Consider the following 17,381-nt stretch of genomic DNA (forward strand, 5'->3'; position numbering starts at 1 on the left):
GCCAACTTGGAAAGTTTTTTTTCTTAAAAAAATTTTTTTTTAAGAGTACCCAATTAATTTTTCCAATTGAGCAATTTAGCATGAGCTTGCACATCTTTGGGTTGTGGGGGCGAGACCCACGCAAACACTGGGAGAATGTGCAAACTCCACACAGACAGTGACCCAGAGCTGGGATCGAATCTGGGACCTCGGCGCCGTGAGGCAGCAGTGCTATTCACTGTGCCACCGTGCTGTCCCTTAAAGTTAACATATTCTGACTAGCCTATCCCATGACTAAAGCTTTTATTAACTGCGCTCGCTACCTGTCCTGCCACCTTTTGTGATTTATGCACATATATACCCAGGTTCCTCCGCCCCTTAAAAATTGTACCCGTTATTCTCTATTGTTTCTCCATGCTCTTCCTACCAAAATGCATCATCTTACACTTCTCCACATTGAGCTTCAACTGCCACCTATCTGCCCACTCACCAACTTGCCCAAGTTCTGTTGAAGTTCTACATGGTCCTCTTCACAGTTTCCAATTCTTCCAAGCTTTGTATCATCTGCAAATTTTGCAATTGCATCCTGCACATTTGATCTCAATCAGGAAAAAATAGGGGGTCACAATACCGACCACTGGGGAACTCCGGTACAAATCTTCCTACAGTCAAGAAATATCCATTAACCAGAGAATCACTACAATAAAGAAGGAGACCATTCAGCCAATCGAATCTGCACCAACCTCTGAAAGAAGACTCTACCTAGGCCCACTCCCCCACCCTACCCCGTAATCCCGTGAATTGATCATGGCCAACCCACCTGATCTGCACATCTTTGGACTGTGGGAGGAAAATGGAGTGCACAGAGAAAATCCATGCAGACACTGGGAGAATGTGCAAACTCCACACAGTCTCCCAAGGCCATAGCCGAACCCCAATTCCTGGCACTGCGAGGTAACCGTGCTAACCACTGTGGCACCATGCCGCCTATTGCTCAGCCAATTTTGTACCCACATTGCAACTGTTCCTTTCCTTCCATGAGCTATAACTTTGCTCACATGTCTTTTTTGAGGCACTGAATTCAATGTTCTTTGGAAGTCCATGTGCACCACACCAACAGCATAAGACATAGGAACAGAAGTAGGCCATTTGGCCCATCAAGTCTGCTTGGTCATTCAATGAGATCATGACTGATCTGAAATGATAATTCTCAACTTTCCCACCTTATCCCCATAACTCTTGATTGCTTTACTGATTAAAAATCTCTCTATTTAAGCCTTTTACATACTTAACTCCGCTTCTACAGCCCTTTTAGATAAAGAATTCCACAGATTCACTAACCTCTCAGAGAAAAATGCCTCCTCATTTTTGCCTTAAATGGGGATCCCTTACTCTGAGATTATGACCTCTGGTCCTGAACTCACCCACAAGGGAAACAACCTCTCAACATCTACCCTGCCAAGCCCCCGAGAATTCTATATGTCTCAATAAGGCTGTCTCTTGTTCTTCTAAACTCCAATGAGTACAGGCCCAACATACTCAACTTCTCCTCATAAGAAAATCCCTCCATACCCAGGAGCAACCTAGTGAACCTTCTCTGGACTGTCTCCAATGCCAGTATATCTTTCCTTGGATAAGGGACCAAAATGGAAGGGATGGCAGAGAGGGCAGTGCAACGTTCCTCCTGCAGGATGTTCGAGGTGAGGGACACCGTCAGTGGCCCTGTTGAGTTCACCTGCGGGAAGTGCACCCATCTACAGCTCCTCAAAGACCGTGTTAGGGAACTGGAGCTGGGTGAACTGAGGATCATTTGGGAGGCAGAATCGGTTATAGATAGAAGCTACAGGGATGTAGTTACTCCTAAGAATGAAGGTAGCTGGGTAACGTTTAAAAGGAGGTGGAAGAAGCAGTCAGTGCAGGGATCCCCTGCAGTTGTTCCCCTCAATAACAGCTATACTGTTTGGGGGATGGGGGGGGACCTACCAGAGGTAAGCCACGGTGACCAGGTCTTTGGCACTGAGTCTGTCCCTGTGGCTCAGATGGGAAGGGGGGAAGAGCAGGAGAGCATTAGTTATAGGAGACTCTATAGTTAGAAGTACAGATAGACGGTTCTGTGGCAACGATAGAGGCTCACGGTTGGTGTGTTGCCTCCCGGGTGCCAAAGCCCGTGACGTCTCTGATCGTGTTTTCAGAATCCTTAAGGGGGAGTGAGGAGCAGCCACAAGTCGTGGTACACATCGGTACCAACGACATAGGTAGGAAAAGGGACGGGGATGTAAAACAGTAATTCAGGGAGCTAGGGTGGAAGCTGAGAGCCAGGACAGACAATGTTGTCATCTCTGGTTTGCTGCCAGTGCCACGTGCTAGCGAGGTGAGGAACAGGGAGAGAGTGCAGTTTAACACGTGGCTACAGGGATGGTGTAGGAGGGAGGGTTTCGGTTACTTGGATAATTGGAGCACACTCAGGGTAAGGTCGGACCTGTACAAACAGGACGGGTTACACCTGAACCAGGGGGGGCACCAATATCCTGGGAAGAAAATTTGCTACAGCTCTTCGGGGGGGGGGTTAAACTAATTTGGCAGGGGGATGGGAAACTGATTTGTAGTCCAGGAGATAGCTATGCTGGAGTTCAAGAAGTTGAGGGTAGTGCAGTACTGCGGAAGGTACCAAAATCACAAGAGTGGACCCGCAGGCATGAACATAGAACATAGAACATTACAGCGCAGTACAGGGCCTTCGGCCCTCGATGTTGCGCCGACCTGTGAAACCACTCTAAAGCCCATCTACACTATTCCCTTATCGTCCATATGTCTATCCAATGACCATTTGAATACCCTTAGTGCTGGCGAGTCCACTACTGTTGCAGGCAGGGCATTCCACACCCTTACTACTCTCTGAGTGAATAACCTACCTCTGACATCTGTCTTATATCTATCTCCCCTCAATTTAAAGCTATGTCCCCTCATGCTAGACATCACCATCGAGGAAAAAGGCTCTCACTGTCCACCCTATCCAATCCTCTGATCATCTTGTATGCCTCAGTTAAGTCACCTCTTAACCTTCTTCTCTCTAACGAAAATAGCCTCAAGTCCCTCAGCCTTTCCTCATAAGATCTTCCCTCCATACCAGGCAACATTCTGGTAAATCTCCTCTGCACCCTTTCCAATACTTCCACATCCTTCCTATAATGCGGTGAATTGCACCAGAGAATTGCACGCAATACTCCAAATGCGGCCGCACCAGAGTTTTGTACAGCTGCAACATGATCTCATGGCTCCGAAACTAAATCCCTCTACCAATAAAAGCTAACACACCGTACGCCTTCTTAACAATACTCTCAACCTGGGTGGCAACTTTCAGGAATCTATGTACATGGACACCGAGATCTCTCTGCTCATCCACACTGCCAAGAATCTTACCATTAGCCCAGTACTCTGTCTTCCTGTTATTCCTTCCAAAATGAATCACCTCACACTTTTCTGCATTAAACTCCATTTGCCACCTCTCAGCCCAGCGCTGCAGCTTATCTATGTCCCTCTGTAACTTGTAACATCCGTCCGCACTGTCCACAACTCCACCGACTTTAGTGTCATCTGCAAATTTACTCACCCATCCTTCTACGCCCTCCTCCAGGTCATTTATAAAAATGACAAACAGCAGTGGCCCCAAAACAGATCCTTGTGGTAAACCACTAGTAACTGGACTTCAGTCTGAACATTTCCCATCAACCACCACCCTTTGTCTTCTTCCAGCTAGCCAATTTCTGATCCAAACTGCTAAATCACCCTGAATTCCATGCCTCCGTATTTTCTGCAGTAGCCTACCGTGGGGAACCTTATCAAATGCTTTACTGAAATCCATGTACACCACATCAACTGCTTTACCCTCATCCACCTGTTTGGTCACCTTCTCAAAGAACTCAATAAGGTTTGTGAGGCATGACCTACCCTTCACAAAACCGTGTTGACTATCTCTAATCAAATTATTCCTTTCCAGATGATTATACATCCTATCTCTTATAAACCTTTCCAAGATGTTGCCCACAACAGAAGTAAGGCTCACTGGTCTATAGTTACCGGGGTTGTCTCTACTCCCCTTCTTGAACAAGGGGACAACATTTGCTATCCTCCAGTCTTCTGACATTATTCCTGTAGACAAAGATGACTTAAAGATCAAAGCCAAAGGCTCAGCAATCTCCTCCCTAGCTTCCCAGAGAATCCTAGAATAAATCCCATTCGGCCCAGGGGATTTATCTATTTTCCCACTTTCCAGAATTGCTAACACCTCCTCCTTTATGAACCTCAAGCCCTTCTAGTCTAGTAGCCTGAATCTCCGTATTCTCCTCGACAACATTGTCTTTTTCCTGTGTGAATACTGACGAAAAATATTCATTTAGCACCTCTCCTACCTCCTCGGACTCCAAACACAACTTCCCACTACTGTCCTTGACTGGCCCTACTCTTACCCTAATCATTCGTTTATTGCTGACATATCTATAGATTGTTTGAAGTGTGTCTACTTCAATGCGAGGAGCATCAGGAATAAAGTTGGTGAACTTGAAGCATGGATTGGTACCTGGGACTACGATGTTGTGGCCATTACGGAGATGTGGATAGAACAGGGGCATGAATGGTTGTTGGAGGTTCTGGGGTTTAGATGTTTCAGTAAGATTAGGGAAGGTGGTAAAAGAGGTGGAGAAGTAGCATTGTTAATCAAGGATAATATAATAGCTGCAGAAAGGTGGTTTGAGGAGGATCTGTCTACTGAGGTAGTGTGGGCTGAAGTTAGAAATAGGAAAGGAGCGGTCACTTTGTTAGGAGTTTTCTATAGACCCCAAACAGTAACAGCGATGTGGAGGAAAAGATTGCAATGCAGGTTTTGGATAGGTGCAGTAGTCACGGTAGTTGTCATGGTTGACTTTAACTTTCCAAATATTGATTGGAACCACTATAATTCGAATAGTTTGGATGGGCTGTTTTTATCCAGTGTGTGCAGGAGGGTTTCCTCACACAATATGTGGGTAGACCGACAAGAGGCGGGGCCACATTGGATTTGGTACTGGGTAACGAACCGGGCCAAGTGTTAGATTTGGTTGTGGGAGCGCACTTTGGAGATAGTGACCACAATTCGGTGACTTTCACTGTAGCAATGGAGAGGGATAGGAACATACTGCAGGGCAAGGTTTATAACTGGGGAAAGGGCAATTATGATGCGATTAGGCAAGAATTGGGGAGCATAAGATGGAAACAGGAACTGTCAGGGATAGGCACAATTGAGATGTGGAGTTTGTTCAAGGAGAAAATACTGCGTGCCCTTGATATGTATGTCCCTGTCAGGCAGGGAGGAAATGGTCGAGTGAGGGAACCGTGGTTTACAAAAGAGGTTGAACGTCTTGTCAAGAGGAACAAGGGGGCTTATGTAAGGATGAGAAAACAAGGTTCAGTTAGGGCACTTGAGGGATACAAAATAGCTAGGAAGGAACTCAAGAAAGGACTTAGCAGAGCTAGGAGGGGGCATGAGAAGTCCTTGGCAGGTAGAATCAAGAAAAACCCCAAGGCTTTTTACACTTTTGTGAGGAATAAAAGAATGACTAAGGTGAAGTTAGGGCGGTCAAGGGCAGTAGTGGGAACGTGTGCATGGAGTCTGAAGATATAGGAGAGGCCCTAAATGAATACTTTTCTTCAGTGTTCACAGAGGAGAGGGGCCATGTTGTTGAGGAGGATAATGCGATACAGGCTGGTAGGCTGGAGGAGGTAGATATTCGGAAGGAAAATGCGTTAGAAATTTTGAGAAGCCTGAGGATAGATAAGTCCCCTGGGCCTGATGGGATATATCTTAAGATTCTTTGGGAGGCGAGGAATGAGATTGCAGAGCCTTTGGCTTTGATCTTTGGGTTCTCACTGTCTACAGGAATAGTGCCAGAAGACTGGAGAGAGGCGAATGTTGTCCCCTTGTTCAAGAAAGGGAATAGGTATAACCCTGGGAATTATAGGCCGGTTAGTCTCACTTCGGTCATAGATAAGTTATTGTAAAGGGTCTTGAGAGATCGGATTTATGATCATTTGGAAAGATACAGCTTAATCCAGGATAGTCAGCACGGATTTGTGAGGGGTAAGTCTTGCCTCACAAGTTTGATTGTATTCTTTGAGGAGGTAACTAAGTACACAGATGAAGGTAGAGCAGTTGATGTCGTATACATGGATTTTAGTAAGGCGTTTGATAAGGTGCCCCATGGTCGGCTCATGCAGAAAGTAAGGAGGCATGGCATAGAGGGAAATTTGGCCGATTGGATCAGTAACTGGCTATCACATAGAAGATAGAGGGTGGTGGTAGATGGTAAATTTTTATCCTGGAGCCCAGTCTCCATCGGTGTACCACAGGGATCAGTGCTGGGTCCTCTGCTATTTGTGGTTTTTATCAATGACTTGGATGATGGAGTTGAAGGTTGGGTTAGTAAATTTGCTGATGACACCAAGATTGGTGGAGTAGTGGATAATGTGGAGGGCTGTTGTAGGCTGCAAAGAGACATTGAAAGGATGCAGAGCTGGGCTGAAAAGTGGCAGATGGAGTTTAACCCTGATAAATGTGAGGTGATTCATTTTGGTAGGACAAATTTGAATGTGGATTACAGGGTTAATGGCAGGGTTCTGAAGAATGTGGCGGGGCAGAGAGGTCTCGGAGTTCATGTCCATCGATCTCTGAAAGTTGCCACCCAAGTGGATAGAGCCGTGAAGAAAACCTATAGTGTGTTAGCATTTATTGACGGGGGGATTGAGATTAAGAGCTGTCAGGTTATGCTGCAACTGTACAAGACCTTGGTTAGACCACATTTGGAGTATTGTGTGCAGTTCTGGTCACCTCATTATAGGAAGGATGTGGAAGCATTGGAAAGGGTGCAAAGGAGATTTACCAGGATGCTGCCTGGATTGGAGGGTAGGTCTTATGAGGAAAGGTTGAGGGAGCTAGGACTTTTCTCATTGGAGCGAAGGAGGATGAGAGGTGACTTAATGAGGTGTAGAAAATAATGAGGGGGATAGATAGAGTGGACGTTCAGCGACATTTTCCTCAGGTGGATGTAACTGTTACAAGGGGGCATAACTATAAGGTTCATGGTGGAAGATATAGGAGGGATGTCAGAGGTAGGTTCTGTACTCCGAGAGTGGTTGGGGCGTGGAACGCACTCCCAGCTATGGTAGTGGAGTCGGACACTTTAGGAACTTTCAAGCGGTTATTGGATAGGCATATGGAGTGCACTAGAGTGATTGAGAGTAGGTTGATTTGATCTTAGTTTCAGATTAGTTCGGCACAACATCGTGGGCCTTGGGGCCTGTACTGTGCTGTACAGTTCTATGTTCTATATATTCTAAAACTGTTCACAGTATTACAGGTGTGGTCCAACCAGCACTTTGTATAGTTTCAGCAAGATGTCCCTATTTTTATACTCCATTTCCTTTGAAATGAATGGCAACATTCCATTTGCCTTCCCTATTACCTGCTAAACTTGCATGTTAGCCTTTTGTGATTTCATGCACAAATTTCTGCAAATCCCTCAGAGCTGTAGTTTTCTGCAGACTTTCTCCATTTAAATAATATCCAGCTTCTTTATTCTTCCTACCTGCCAAAGTGCATTTCACATTTTCTTAATTATATTCCATCTGCCAAGTTTTTGCCCACTCGTTTAACCTGTCAATATCTCTCGGTAGACTCTTTGGTTGTAATCTTATGAGATTTTGGCAAAGTGTTAGGCTCACAGAAAACTGATGTGTAACTCTCCAGTTGCACAGACCAGTTTTTGCGAGGACTCTTGAGGTGCTTTGCCCCCCAAAAATGAGTGGCCGTGGTTCACACCGCCACTCTGGCCGGGTAGGGCCTCATAGTGCTGGGAACCGGCTCCAAAGAGAAAAAGGGCACCTTGACCAGCGTTGCAGCCTAACACCCCACCAGCCCATATCATTGTGGTCTCGGGAGTTGTCTTCCTCCACGTCACTTTCTCCCCCCCACCACACATTGACGCAACCCCCCACCACAAGTACACAGTGCCCAGGCATGTGCCTCTACCCTTGGGGGGTTTACATAATTTTGCCCCCCCACTTGGGATCCCCTCAACTGCCTCACGCCTGGCCAAACTTGTTGTACACGTTGGCAAGGTTTCAATATTCTGTGATGGGGGATCATTTGGATTGGATTGGATTTGTTTATCGTCACTTGTACGAGGTACAGTAAAAATTATTTTTCTGTGTGCAGCTCAAATAGATCATTTAATACATGAAAAGAAAATACGTAATAGGGCAACACAAGATATACAATATAAATACATAGTGTTATGGGCCAGGGTTTAGAGAACCCCAAAGTGTATCATGGAGTTCACCTGACCCATGACTTTTATTAGATTGTAGTATGGGGAGCACACGGCCCACTCTACAGGTGTGGTACTTCAGAAATGGAAAAGTATTTTTTAAAGCAGAACAATGTTTATTCTATGAACTCAAGTTAACCTTTCTAAAACAAACAGTGAACATCTTGGCAACCATCAATTCAAATACAACCCCCCAAAGAATACAACACTAAGTAATCTGTATGCTGTCCTTTTCACCCAGAAGACTTAACAAACCTTTAAACAGAAGCACATCAGGGTTTACATTCAATACTGAAAACATCACCAAATTATTAAGAGATAGTCCTTCATGGCAGAGAGCTCCACAGTACAGCTGCTTTGTCTGACTTCAGCTGCAACACACTGAAAAACGAAACCAAAAAGACAGACACACCTAAGCTTTTCGCAAAGTGAAACTAAAAAGCAGAGCCAGAGCTCAGCTCCACCCACACTCTGACATCCCTGCAGTAACATGAGCAGCTAACCATTTCTTAAAGCGACATTCTCATGACAATAGAGACCAGCATCGGGTGAAGCATACAGGAGTGTAGTATTAATCACATCAGTCATAAGAGGGTCACTTAGGAGTCTGGTAACAGCGGGGCAGAAGCTGTTTTTTAATCTGTTTGTGCGTGTTCTCAGACTTTTGTATCTCCTGCCCGTGTATATAGAGTCAATGGATGGGAGGCAGATTTGTGTGATGGACTGGGTGGTGTTCACGACTCTCTGAATTTTCTTGCGGTCTTGGGCCGAGCAGTTGCCATACCGGGCTGTGATACTCTTGATCATCAGTAAATTGATGGAAAGGGTTCAAAGCAGTGCTTTCAAGCAGCACTTGCTTAGCAATAATCTGCTCACTGCAGCTCAGTTTGAGTTCTGGCAGGGCAATCAGCTCCTCACCTCATTATAACCCTGGTTCAAACATGGACAAAAGAGTTGAACTCCAGAGGTGAGGTCGGAGTGACTGCCCTTGACATCAAGGCAGCATTTGACTTGAGTGTGGCATCAAGGAGCCCTCGGAAAACTGGGGTCAATGGGAATCCGGGGGAAAACTCTCCTGGTTCGAGTCATACCTAGCACAAAGGAAGGTGATTGTGCTTATTGGAGGTCAGTCATCTCAGTCCCGGGATATCACTGCAGAAGTTCCTCAGGGTAGTGGCCTAGGCCCAACCATCTTCAGCTGCTTCATCAATAACCTTCCTTCCATCATAAGCTCAGATGTGAGGATATTCGGTGATGATTGCACAATTTTCAGGACCATTCGCAACTCCTCAGATACTGAATCAGTCCATATTCAAATGGAGCAAGACTTTGTATAGTATGGTATACTACTATAACCTATGGTATACTTGCCTTTATTAGCCGAGGTATAATGTTTGAGAGCAGGGAGGTTATGCTGGAACTTTATGAAATGTTTAGGCCACAGCTAGAGTATTGTGTTCTTTTCTGGAATCCACATTACAGGAGGGATGTGATAGCACTTGAAAGGGTGCAGAGGAGATTTACCAGGATGTTCCCTGGGCTGGAGATTTCTAGTTATGAAGAGAGATTGGAGAGACTGGGGTTATTTTCCTTGGAGCAGAGGAGACTGAGGGGGGACATGATTGTGATCTATTAAATTATGAGGGGCATAGATAGAGTAGACAGGAACAAACTTCTCCCCTTGGCTGGAGCGGTCAATGACCAGAGGGCATAGATTAAAGGTAAGGGCAGGAGGTTTGGAAGGGATGTGAAGAAAAAGAGGGTGGTGGGAGTCTGGCACTCGCTGCCTGAAAGAGTGGTGGAGCCAGAGACCCTCATAATATTTAAGAAGTATTTAGATGTGCACTTGCAATCCCAGAGCATGCAAGGCTATGGGCCAAGTGCTGGGAAATTAGATTAGAATGGTTAAGTGGTTGTTTTTGACCTGCAGACATGATGGGCTGAAGGGCCTTTTCTGTGCTGCAAGATTCTACGACTCTATGACTTGGACAATATCCAGGCCTGGGTGAAAAGTGGCAAGTAACATTCGCATCACACAGGTGGCAGGCAATGACCATCCCCAATAAGGGAGAATTTAACCATCGCCCCATGACATTCAATGGCATTTCCATCACTGAATCCCCCACTTCAACATCCTGGGGGATTATCATTACTAGAAGCTGAACTTGACCAGCTATATAAAAACTGTGGTTACAAGAGCCAGTCAGAGGCGAGGAATTCTGCAGCGAGTAACGCATCTCCTGATTCCCCAAAGCCTGTCCACAATCCACAAGGCGCAGCAGTGTGATGAAATACTCTCCCCTTGTCCGGATGTGTGCAGTTCCACCAACACACAAGGAACTGTGACTGGGTCCTGGAGCTCCCTCCCTGACAGCATTGTGGATGTAGCTACACCACATGGACTGCAACAGTCCCAGAAGGTAGCTCAGCACCATCTTCTCAAGGGCAATTAGAGGTGGGTAATGAATGCTGGCTTAGCCAGTGAAGCCCACATCCCTTGAATATGGGAGCACCTGATGTTTATACTGGGCTTGACATGTTTCAGTGTCCCTCTCCATAAGCATAAAAGTTACTTTGCAGAAACGTAATAAATAGAATCGCATTTTGATGCAACTATTTTGCTCCTCTCCTGGAGAGGCTGCCTCATGCCGAGGTTCAGTTCTCTAAATACCAACAGTTCCTTGTTACTTCTCCAAATGATTGTTTGTTATCCTTGGAACTAGATAGCAATTCTTTGCAAGCTGTTTGACTGTAGTAGTATCACAGCTGAGCCTGGCCTGATTTTACCACCTCTGTCCTAATAGTTTTATGAGGGGAGAAATGGGTTCCAGCTTAAGGATGATCATCAGAATGAATAGAATACATGATTTATATAATATAGACTTGTTTCTTCCATCTTCATATTTGATACACTTTATTAATAGAAAACTCCCTCACCTGGTCTCCTGAAGGTGTTCTTCCATGTTGAGGAGTATAGTGTCCCAGGTATCGGGATCTTGATGGCATTTTGTCCTTTATTTCCTTGTTTCTGAACAGTAAGCAGTAGAAGCCTATTCTACACAAGAAACATTACCATTGCCGACACCATTATTCAACCACCTCCTCTCACTTTGAGTCCCAATCCTCTGACCCAGTGCTCGACTTTCTTTCCCCATCTCCTTCCTCTTCCCTCTGCACCATCTCCCAGTGTCAATGTCTCCCTCTCTTTCCTCACCAAACCGTTGAGCCTAACTTGATTTCAGAGTCCCCTTGATTGCAGATATTAAAAGACACATTTTCAGATCTATCGGATCACTTGCATCCATTTTTTTTTAACAAACAATTTTATTGAGGTATTTTAGGCATATAGAAAAAGTGACATTGTACAGTACAAAAAATAAGAAGTCAAGACACAAATTAAACATAGTGCAAACCACGGCTCTGTTCACGCAAGGACCTGCCTCAATATCCCCCTACTCTACTCTACCCTAGCCCCTCCCCCACCCCTGCTGACGCTTACTCCTCTGCGAAGAAGTCAATAAATGTCTGCCACCTTCGGGCGAACCCTAGTAGCGAACCTCTCAAGGCGAACTTGACTTTCTCTAGGCCAAGAAAGCTCGCCATGTCCGATAGTCATACATCAGCCCTTGGGGGCTTTGAGTCCCTCCATGCTAACCGTATCCGTCACCGGGCTACCAGGGAAGCAAAGGCCAGAACGTCGGCCTCTCTCTCTTCCTGGACTCCCGGGTCCTCCGAAACCTCAAAGATTGCCACCTCAGGGCTCATTACCACCCCGGTTTTCAATACCCGGGACATGACATCTGCGAATCCCTGCCAGTACCCCCTGAGTTTAGGGCACGACCAGAACATGTGTACATGGTTAGCCGGGCCTCCGGCGCATCCAGCACACTTGTCATCCAGCCCGAAGAATTTGCTCATCTGGGCCACCGTCATGTGGGCCCGGTTCATGACCTTAAACTGGATCAGGCTGAGCCTGGCGCCCCCCCCCCCCCCCCGTGCTCCTGTTCCCACTTAAGCTTCAGGTCCACGTCTGCATATCCTCAGCTCCCATTAGTTCCTTGTAGACGTCTGAGACTCTACCCTCTCCCACCTCTCCCCTAGAAACTACCCTGTCCTGCCTCCCCTTCGGCGGGAGACATGAGAAGGACGGCACCAGTCTGCGTACAAAATCCCACACCTGTAAGTATCTAAAGTCGATCCCTCTCGCCAGCCCAAACTTCTCCTTCAGCACCCTCATGCTCGGAAAACAGATCCCCCATCCTCACAATCCCCGCCCTCCTCCACAGTCGATACCCCCCGTCCATGTTCCCCGGGGCAAATCGGTGGTTGCCGCATATTGGGGTCCACACCGATGCTCTTACCTCCCCTACATGCCTCCTCCACTGGCCCCAGATCCGAAGAGCCGCCACCACTATCGGGCTGGTGGAGTACCGTGCCGGCGGAAGCGGCAGAGGCGCCGTGACCAGGGCTGCTAAGCTAGTCGCTTGCATCCAGTTTTATCGGCAGGCTTGTCCTTGTGCTTTGTTGTTTTCACTCACTGTTCATCTTCGTTCATTCTTTTCCCATCCTCAGGCTGGTGGATTTCATATGGAAAACAAGAGCCGCGGTAATTTTCCAGAAGCAGTACAGGATGCTTGCTGTGCGGCGTGAGTACCTGCAGGTTCGCAATGCAGCCATCACGATTCAGGCTTACGCTCGTGGAAGGTTTGTCAGGCAGGTGTACAATGAGGTAAGTGTTTCACACTCCTGGGCCTAGAATCTCATGAAAAACTAGGATTTAATTGTCAAACTTTTCAAAAGCGGGGAACAGGGAAGCCACAGAACCATGTGTTTTCAGGCCAATACATTTCGTTCTAGTCCTGAAAGACATGCTGTTAGGTGAATTGGACATTCTAAATTCTCCCTCTGTATTACCGAACAGGCACCGGAGTGTGGCGATTTTCACAGTAACTTCATTGCAGTGTTAATGTCAGCCTACTTGTGACACTAATAAAGATTGTTATTATAAAAAAAATTATATTCCATCATTGAAGGTGGAGGTGATTGGTTTTTCAACATTATCACAACACCAGACTACCTGGGGAATTGTGTATGTAGGTACCCCCAAGCTGGTTATTTTATTTAAGCTTCTCATTTGGCACACTGTGGGGCAGAAATTTGTCTGGGGTTACCATCAAAAACAGAATCAATGCTGGAACTGTCTGTCCTGCCAGGGAGGCCTAGAGTCAGCCCAAAAATAAATAACTGAGGCATTACAGCCTCCACAGGTAGCTTACCATTTCAGAAGATGAATTTCAGGCCACTGGTTGCACCGAAAGTGACTCTTGGGTAAGTGGTGGAAAAAGCGAAGATGTTGACTGTGGCCAGCAGCAGCCAACGGGAATGCTGCGAACCGGGAAAAACACTGCTCATTCTGCCTCTTCTTTGAATTTAATAATAAAGTATGAACTTGGGTAAGATACACCATTTGGAGACTAAGGCCGCGATTCTCCAACCTCGATGCGCTCTCGCTTAAGTAAAACGAGACCCATGAATAGCGGGAAGCGCGCCAGGCATCAAACAGTTTGTGATGCAACTGGACCACTCCCGTAGGAGAAATCAAGATCTCGCCGTAGCGAGGCGAGAATCCAATAATCACCACTTAAGCCCTATTTCCATACAATTAACGGGAGCGACCCCATATCCAACGGCCTCCCATGATTCAGCGGACTCCCCAGCAAGTGCTCACACTGGCGCCGATTAGTACTCCTTTTGAAAAATGTGAACCTAGTGGAAGGGCTTCTGTGGGGAGTCGAGGAGGTGAGTAGCTATCTTTACTCACAGGCAAAGAATCCGGGACGCTGGGCTTGCTGCCCCTGTGCTCAGGGAAGGGTGGGGACCCTTGGCTGGGGGTGGGCTGCCATGGGAGGGTGGGGGGGAGGCGCTGGGGTGTCAACCGGGGCGCAACCGCTTGCAGCACCACCATGCAAACCCCTGGATCATGTGTACCCGTTCCGGGGACAATTCTTGTCCCTGGCCGTCTGCCCCAATGATCATCCATAACCCCCGCTGATTGCCGACGCCTCTGGCTTTGCAGCTGAAGGCTATTGCGAATAGGGAATTGACAATCGTGGTTAAGTGAGCAATTCATGCAACCCAATGGATCCCCGTGGGTGGGTCGGCCATGTTGCATGTGGGACTTATTGCCTAGCATCCCAATCAGGCCGCAATGCCTGGACACTGTGCCTGAACACTGCAGGAGGCAACACCACACACGCAGCAACCAACATCCAAACACCCAGGGATGGGACACAGCTCTGGGGACATGCCCATAGTCGGAGGATAGGTGAGTGCCACGGGGAGGGGTCCATCACCAGCTCCAGGTAATGTTACGAGCGGGTGTCCGGGGTACAGGGTCTGGGGCCCGGTGAGGGGGGACCCGCTGCGGCAGGATGTGCATGGATGGGGGGGGGGGCAGGGTGTACAGGAGTCGCTGGTCATTCGAACAGATGACAGACAGCGTGTGCCGCAGGAGGCTCCGCCTCAACAAGGAGACAGTGCGGCACCTGTGCCATATCCCCACGCACTTGCCACCTCCTGGTGGCTGTCAAGATCACCGTAGCCCTGAACTTTTACACCTCTGGGTCATTCCAGGGCGCGAGCGAGGACCTGTGTGGCATCTCGCAGTCCACAGCCTAAAAGGTGCATCCGACATGGGATGCCCTGTATGCCCAGGCAGAAACTACATCGTCTTTCACATGGACCAAACCCAACAAGATGCCCGAGCTGCAGGTTCCTCCACCATCGCTGGGATGCCCCAGGTCCAGGGGGTCATAGAAGCCGTGCATGTTTCCCTGCACTTACAGGGCCAAATGGGGGTGCCCTATGTTAACAGAATGGGGTTCCACTCCTTCAACACATAGCTCATGTGCGACCACCAGATGAAGATAATGCACGTGTGTGCATGCTTCCCAGGGAGTGTCCATGACAACTAGGTCCTGGGGCAGTCAGTCATCACGGCCTCTTCGACGAGCAACCCAAGATGGACGGCTGGCTCTTGGGTGATAAGAGGTATCCACTGAGGACCTGGCTAATGACGCCAGTACAAACTGAAGAGGACACCCGGTACAACGAGGCTCATATGGCTACTCAGGCTGTGATCGAGTGGTGCATCGGACTCCTCAAGATACGGTTCCGATGCATTCATCGTTCTGGTGGTGCACTGCAGTTCACCGCCCGGCGGTCACCCGCTTTGTGGTGGTCTGCTGTGCCCTCCACAACCTGGCACAGCAGCATGGTTTCGTGCTGGAGGTTGGTGATGAGGAACATGTGGCCACCTCTGAGGAGGACAAGGATGATGAGGTGGCACTGGACCAGCAGAGGCTGGAGGACGAGGCCGTGAAGGAACCGGAGGACCAGCCAGAGGCTGCAGGACAGGCGGCAGCGGAGAGGGTCCGGCAAGCCCGGAGGGCCAGCGAGGTCCTCATACTCACCTGATTCACTTAGGACGTGGCCTAGTCCGTCGCCCCACTCCCATTTCCCACCCTCCCATGGTATGTGTCACATCACTCCAGGGTGCTGGGACTGTGATGGCACTGTCAGTGGGTCACTGTCGAGGGCAGGGGGTGTGCCAGTGTTCCTCTATCTATACCATAGTGTGACCCCTGCCTGTCTGGTGAGTGCTCACACACATCCATCACCTGCACGCAGTGTGCCTGGGAATGGGGGTGGGGCGGTGCCTGGAGAGATGGGCCAAGGGATCGGAGGCCGGCCCGCATTACGGAGGAAAGCGACAGATATATTGATTGTACAGAAGGGTATTTAATGTGTAATACAACTCCCCACTCTCGCTATGTTGCCGCCCCCCGCCCCCTCACCTGGGGGGTTCATGCCTCCATCGGATGTATATCAGCAACAGTGTGATGCTCACCAGATTGTGCCCCCAAGCCTGACCACTAACATGTCCCGCTGAGGTTTGTGTATCTGCTTTGGTGGAGGATGCGGTGGCAGCTGCGCCGCGACTATTATGGTGGCATCCTCGGAACTTTCCTCTGAGGTCGTCTCCTGGGAGACTGGAAAGTGTTCTGCCAGGGATGGGCCAGCGCCGTCGGCTGGGGAATTTGCGGGGGAATGGACATGTGGTCAGTGGGAACGATGGTCAGTAAGGCAATAACAACTCGTGTTTGACAGATCCCCCTGGTGGAACCCGGTGGTTCCTCACCTCTGCGGCATCCGCCAGCCTGTGTGTGTGGGGTGTGTGTGTGTGTGTGTGTCTGCCCTGTCCTCGGCCACCCCAGTCACCTCAAAGGCACGGTCCTTGAAGGAGGTGAGGATTCTTAAGTCTTGCACACCACCGCCAGTCTGGGCCCTCTCCCGGCGATAATGGGAGAGGTTTTCCTGAGGAGACACAGCGAGGGCATCGTTAGCCACATGCATGGTTCACAGAAGCTGGAAGCTAGAAAGCAGTCCAGAAGCGGAAGTGAAAAGAATGACTGCTTTACCACCCATCTGAGCAATACAGCTGCTGGCTCAGATACTGGAAGCAGCACCTGTCAATTCCTGGAAAGAGAAAACCAGTCACTTGCGTTTAAACCCCCTCAGGTCTTTGATCTGCAAGCCATTCATTCATTTCAATTTGATATTGATTTTACTCGGCTGTGATTGATAGCTTCCATGCACCCCAGTTGTCCGCATTACTCCATCATCTTCCTTCACAGTTGAGTAACTTTGAAGTGTCTAACCACAATGGTTATAAACATCAAGAAAAATCGACTGTTCCTGGACCACTTCCAACAGAGTTAAGTGCTGTCATTTTCTAGCTGATCATTTCAAAGTCACTCAACCATGAATCATAGAATAACTAAATGCAGAAGGAGGCCATCGAATCTGCACCGACCCTCCCAAAGAACACCCCACCAGGCCCACAACCCATCCCATCCCCGTAACTCAATAACTGCACCTAACCTTTTGCATACTAAGGGGTAATTTAGCATTGCCAATCCACCGAAGATGCACATCTTTGGACTGTGGGAGGAAACCCATGTAGACCCAAGGAGAACGTACAAT

The 17,381-nt window shown here is 48.1% G+C and overlaps 1 protein-coding gene across 2 annotated transcripts in view; it reads left to right on the top strand.

Annotated features, from left to right (window-relative positions):
* Positions 1-17,381, top strand: part of myo5b (myosin VB) — a 389,254-nt gene that overhangs the window by 283,156 nt on the left and 88,717 nt on the right. For both annotated transcript variants that reach the window (XM_072497425.1, XM_072497424.1), the window contains exon 20: positions 12,909-13,065. In XM_072497425.1, the coding sequence (XP_072353526.1) occupies positions 12,909-13,065 (157 nt within the window). The remainder of the gene's footprint in view (positions 1-12,908; positions 13,066-17,381) is intronic.

Source organism: Scyliorhinus torazame, chromosome 3 (genome assembly GCF_047496885.1).
Source record: "Scyliorhinus torazame isolate Kashiwa2021f chromosome 3, sScyTor2.1, whole genome shotgun sequence".
NCBI classification, from domain to species: domain Eukaryota; kingdom Metazoa; phylum Chordata; class Chondrichthyes; order Carcharhiniformes; family Scyliorhinidae; genus Scyliorhinus; species Scyliorhinus torazame.